Source organism: Mus caroli, unplaced genomic scaffold (genome assembly GCF_978045245.1).
Source record: "Mus caroli unplaced genomic scaffold, Mus_caroli_1 scaffold_17, whole genome shotgun sequence".
Lineage (NCBI taxonomy): Eukaryota > Metazoa > Chordata > Mammalia > Rodentia > Muridae > Mus > Mus caroli.
Genome location: NW_028227272.1, coordinates 10,507,573 through 10,512,747, shown reverse-complemented (window position 1 = coordinate 10,512,747; position 5,175 = coordinate 10,507,573). Strand labels below are relative to the sequence as shown.

Below are 5,175 nucleotides of genomic sequence, written 5' to 3'. Positions count from 1 at the left end.
TATAGCACCAACTCACCAGTACTTACTACAATGCCTGGCACCTGCTAGAAAGAATAGCAATGTTTGGCCAATAAATGAATTATTTAAAGGGCCAGAGAGGACCCTCCTGTTAAAGGCTAACCTTCAGGCATTCTTGTAACTATCGTGTGGATTTGGAGAACAAAGACTACAAACTTTCTGTTGGCAAGATCCACATCTTTTTATTCTCATGTTTACCTTGTCCTTGGTATTTAGTGTCTAATCTCTAAGACTCACTTAAATAATAGGAACTACATCAAAGAAGAAAGGAAGCTGGAAATGGCCTTTTGAAGTAACACTAATGTTGCGGGAAATATGACCGGCCTGTTCCCACACATATGCCGGTAACTCTCAGCCCTGCTTCGGTCCTGCTAGCTCTATCTCTACGTGCCAACTCTCCGGCAGGGCCTGAGCTCCCAAGTCCCTCTCGATGCCATGCAATGACCATCCACCCCACGGTCAGCCACCACAATACCCATCTACCTGATAGAAACAAAACTCTTGAAGCTTATAATTAACCAATCAGATTTATGTATCAATAAATTTCAATTTATAAGATGCCAAGACAATAAATTCAAAACCAATTGATAATGATAAGAGCTTTATCCCAATTATTCTAACCTTATAACTCCCTGTGGCTGGTTAAAGCCATATTGGTTCACATCTGCCTCCATCTTGGCCTTCTCCCTTCTCCCCCTGAGACACTGTCTCTGCAACTCTTAGGTCTGCCTCTCTTTCACTGTCCAATCACAGGTCTCCTGCTGCCCTAATGTAATTATTGGACAGGGAAAATCTTGCAACACACTAAGTTCTGTTTTTCTTCTGCTTTTGAGACAGGGTCTCACTATGTAGCCCTGGCTGGCCTAGAACCTGCTTTTGTAGACCAGGCTGGCCTCCAAATTATAGAGATACTGCCTTCCTCTACCTGATGAACGCTGAGACTATAGGTGTACACAACCACATCCAACCCAGCCTTTCCCTTTGAAAATTAGTTTTGCTCATATGTAGTTTTACACGTGGGCACACACACACACACATGCACACACTATTGTATCAGGCAAGCAAACACTGTCACTGAGCCACTCCACTAGGGCCCAAGCCCCCTACTTTTTAATTTTTGGGTTTTTTTTTTTTTTTGAGACAGGTTGCCTTGATTGACATTGAACTTTCAACAATCATCCTGCATCTGCATCCCAAATGCTAGGATTATAGGCATGTGTTACCATGCCCAGCTTCTCTCTCTTTTAATAGAAACATAAGTCATTAGATATATTTTATGTATTTATAAATATATTTATTTATAAATCAAATATTATATTTATTTATAGTATTCAGTTGTTCAAACTGTATAAAATTCAAGTAGCCAAAATGCCTGTAAAGATTTATAGAACTCTGTGAGTTCAAGTCCAGTCTGGTCTGCAAGTTGGTTCCAGGCCAACTTGGCCTAAACAGTGAGTTCCAGGACACCCAAGGCTAAGTAGAGACTCTTATCTCAAAATAACAAAAGATTCACAGAATATATGTGTCTATTTCTAAAGAAGAAAAACATACATTTCTTAAAGGAGTGTTGGAGGAAGTTGTAAGAAAATAATAACTGCTGCCTAATATTTAGTACTTTCCATTATTGAACTAAATGCAAAAAAAAAAAAAAAAAAGGAACTGGAGAGATGGATGCCCAGTTAAGAGCACAGGCTGCGCTTCCAAAGGATCCAGGTTTGAATCCCAGCACTTACGTGGGGGCTTACAGCTATCTAACTTCATTTCCAGAGGATCATATGCCCTCTTCTGTCTAAGGGCATCAGACCCTACACACACTCCACCCCAGAAAAAAAAAAAAAGGCAAAGAAAAAGTAAGCTCAGCTGGGGGTGGCAGTGCATACTTGTAATCCTGCCACTCTGGAAGTAGAAGGGAGAGGATCAGGTCTGAGACCAGCTTGGTCTACATGAGGTCTCTGTTAATAGAAAGGATTTGGGAGGCAAAGACAGGAAGACAGGCAGATCTCTATGAGTTCAAGGCCAACCTGATCTACATAGACCAACCTGGTCTACATAGTGAATTCCAGGCCAGCCAAGGCTATATAGAAAAACTTTGTCACAAAAACAAAAAACAATCAAACAACAGCACCAAGAAAGAGAAGAGGAGAGGGGAGAGGAAAGAGAGGAGAAGAGAAATTGAATTAGCTAGCTCAGGTCCCACAGTTTCACTTTAGAGTCACCCAACTTTTCTTATGCATTCAAAGCTTACCTTTACATTGTACAAAATGTTTTATTTAGATGATATATTTAAACAGCAACTATCACTGTTGCAAACAGGAAATTAATATCACTTGGCATTAAATAGAAGTGACTCAGTGAAAAGTGTATGAATATGAAGATTATTAATGTCTAGCTGGGAATAGGTTTTTTTGCCTTGAAGCTTTAAAGGGGTCTTAAAGGGGCATTTGGAAGGCACTGCCTTCAATAAAAGATAGCCTCTCTGACAAAAGTCAAATATACTGAAAAGAAATAACTTCCCCACTAAGATTCAATGTCACTTGGCGTTATGTCCCTGTACAAATGAACGCTGTCTTCTTCCAAGAGAACCCTTACAGAATCTAAATTCTCTACCTATCTCCAGATCTTATAGCTTCCTAAAAGAATAATATTCCCCTGGCTCCCTCCTCTAATTTTAAACACAACCAAAGGTTTCATTATCCAATAAAGTAGTCAAAGCCTTAGGTCTCAACTACTCAAAGAGCTGGTCTCAAAAACATCAAAATCGCTAATCCCTGAAGTCCAAGGCCACTTTGTTCCCACTACAGGAATTGAGAAAGCCACCAGAACAATAAAAAGGATAATAATGTTGGTAACTTTTCTTCCAAGCCACTTACTTGGCAAAGGTCTTAGCAGACATTCAAATGGCTGGTGTCTGAGTCCTATTAGAAAGGGTGACTTTTCCTCACTATCCCCAAAGCTGAAGGGTTTCCAGAACGGTCACACTACTGAGAGTCTGAATGAGTGGTCTTAGAGACAGGCAATGAAGAGTCAGGTTGCTCCTGAGTTAGTTTCAAGCTGGCTGCTGGGAGAGTCTCCAAAGCTTCAGCTTTAGTTCTTAGGAACCTTCTGGACAGGTGAAGAAATTTGAGAAGTCTGGGCAGACCCAGGTGGCACCCCAGGAACCCCCTTGGCCGAAGTATGGCTCTTAGAAGCTTTATCAGTTTCAGGAGTTTGAGAGGCAAGAGGAAGATTCTGGAGATGGCTTTGTTGGGCCAGAGATCCCTGGATTTGGCTCTGAGAGGTCATGGGTACCACAGGGAAACTGTCAGAGGGCATGGGCACTAGGAAGTGGCTCTGGCTTTCTTCCTGCTCCAGAGGGTAGATCTTAGAGGCCACACTGATCTTAGAGCGCCCCTGAGAGTGAGGGCCCAAAGGCACACTGCTTTCAGAAGATACAGAGGGCAGGATTTGGCTTTGAGAGGTCACGGGTACCATAGATAAACTGTCAGGGATCACCAAGAGGTGGCTTTGGCTTTCTTCCCGCTCCAGAGGGTAGATCTGAGAGGCCACACTGATCTTAGAGCGCCCCTGAGAGTAAGGGTCCAAAGACACATGGCTGTCAGAAGATACAGAGGGCAGGATTTGGCTCTGAGAGGTCACGGGTACCATAGATAAACTGTCAGGGATCACCAAGAGGTGGCTCTGGCTTTTTTCTCGTTCCAGAGGGTAGATCTTAGAGGCCACACTTATCTTAGAGCGCCCCTGAGAGTGAAGGTCCAAAGACACATGGCTGTCAGAAGATACAGAGGGCAGGATTTGGCTCTGCGAGGTCACAGGTACCATAGATAAACTGTCAGGGATCACCAAGAGGTGGCTCTGGCTTTCTTCCCGTTCCAGAGGGTAGATCTTAGAGGCCACACTGATCTTAGAGCGCCCCTGAGAGTGAGGGTCCAAAGGCACACTGCTTTCAGAAGATACAGAGGGCAGGATTTGGCTTTGAGAGGTCACAGGTACCATAGATAAACTGTCAGGGATCACCAAGAGGTGGCTCTGGCTTTCTTCCCGTTCCAGAGGGTAGATCTGAGAGGCCACACTGATTTTAGAGTGCTCCTGAGAGTGAGGGTCCAAAGACACATGGCTGTCAGAGGACATTGCCATCCGAGAATTGCTGTCAGACGCCAAAGGGTAGGTCTGCGAAGTCACTGAAAAGACAGGTTGACTCCTAGAAGTACAAATGGAAAGACCGGTGTGGACAATGCCCAGAGGCAGGCTCTTAGAGGTCTGGACTCCGCTAAACTGATTCAGAACAGCCTCAGGCTTCGCTGGACGGAACAACGCTCTGCCACCCGCGGTTCTGGCGTCGCAGTTCCTTTCTAGCTGCCCCGGGTCCGTTGAGCTGATGCTACTGATCCGCTGGACGACCCGCGGGTGGAGTCGCCGCCGCCGTCGCCGGCGAATCCGCTGAAAAGTGTCGGAGACGCTCCTAAGGGTCAGCGAGAAGCGACGGCTGCCGCTACGGTGCACCCCGCTCTCGCGGGGCGAAGCCCCCCTCAAGAGGTCTTCCGGGAGCGCCTCTATGTTGCCGGTGTACCAGGAGATCCACCACAGGAGACTGACGAAGATGATGATGGAACCCAAATAGAGCAGCATGTCATAGAACAGCAAGTTGGCGAAGACGCCAGTGAACAGCACTGCCACACCCACCGCGTCGAAGGCGACGCCCAGCCAAAAAAAGTGACTGCAGCGACCCAGGGGCCCGGACCGCATCTCCGTCAAGTCTGTGTTCTTTTGCGGAAGCTCCGAGAGGCTCAACATCTTCCACGCAAACCCCGCCAGAGGACACCAGGCCCAGGGCGCTGCCACAGGCGGGCTTTAGCCACTCTCCATGGCAACGCAAGAGGCGGGGCGGGAAGCGGCGTTCTGCTCCACACCAGGAAACTGGAGCGGGCCAAGGGAGCTGCGCGTGCGCACGACGACCTGCTGAACCTTCTGCGTTTGCGCCCAGTGCTAGCCCGGGCAGCTTTTCTCAGTCTGGGATCCTCAGGTGTATCGAGAAGTAGAATTTATGACAATGAAACTAGCGGTACCTGGGGCGAGAATCTTCTTGGCCTCAGGTGCAATTAGCATCTAGTGTTGTTAGGTCTGAACTCCCATCTTCTCTGGTGACTGGTTTTTTTTTTT

The 5,175-nt window shown here is 46.4% G+C and overlaps 1 protein-coding gene across 1 annotated transcript; it reads right to left on the bottom strand.

The window, feature by feature from the left end:
- Nucleotides 1–1,325: 1,325 nt before the first annotated feature.
- On the bottom strand, nucleotides 1,326–4,912 carry LOC115029552 (uncharacterized). Its single transcript, XM_029470270.2, has one exon. The coding sequence runs from the start codon at nucleotides 4,807–4,809 to the stop codon at nucleotides 3,103–3,105; it is 1,707 nt and encodes a 568-aa protein (XP_029326130.1). The 5' UTR covers nucleotides 4,810–4,912; the 3' UTR covers nucleotides 1,326–3,102.
- Between the last annotated feature and the right edge of the window lie 263 nt (nucleotides 4,913–5,175).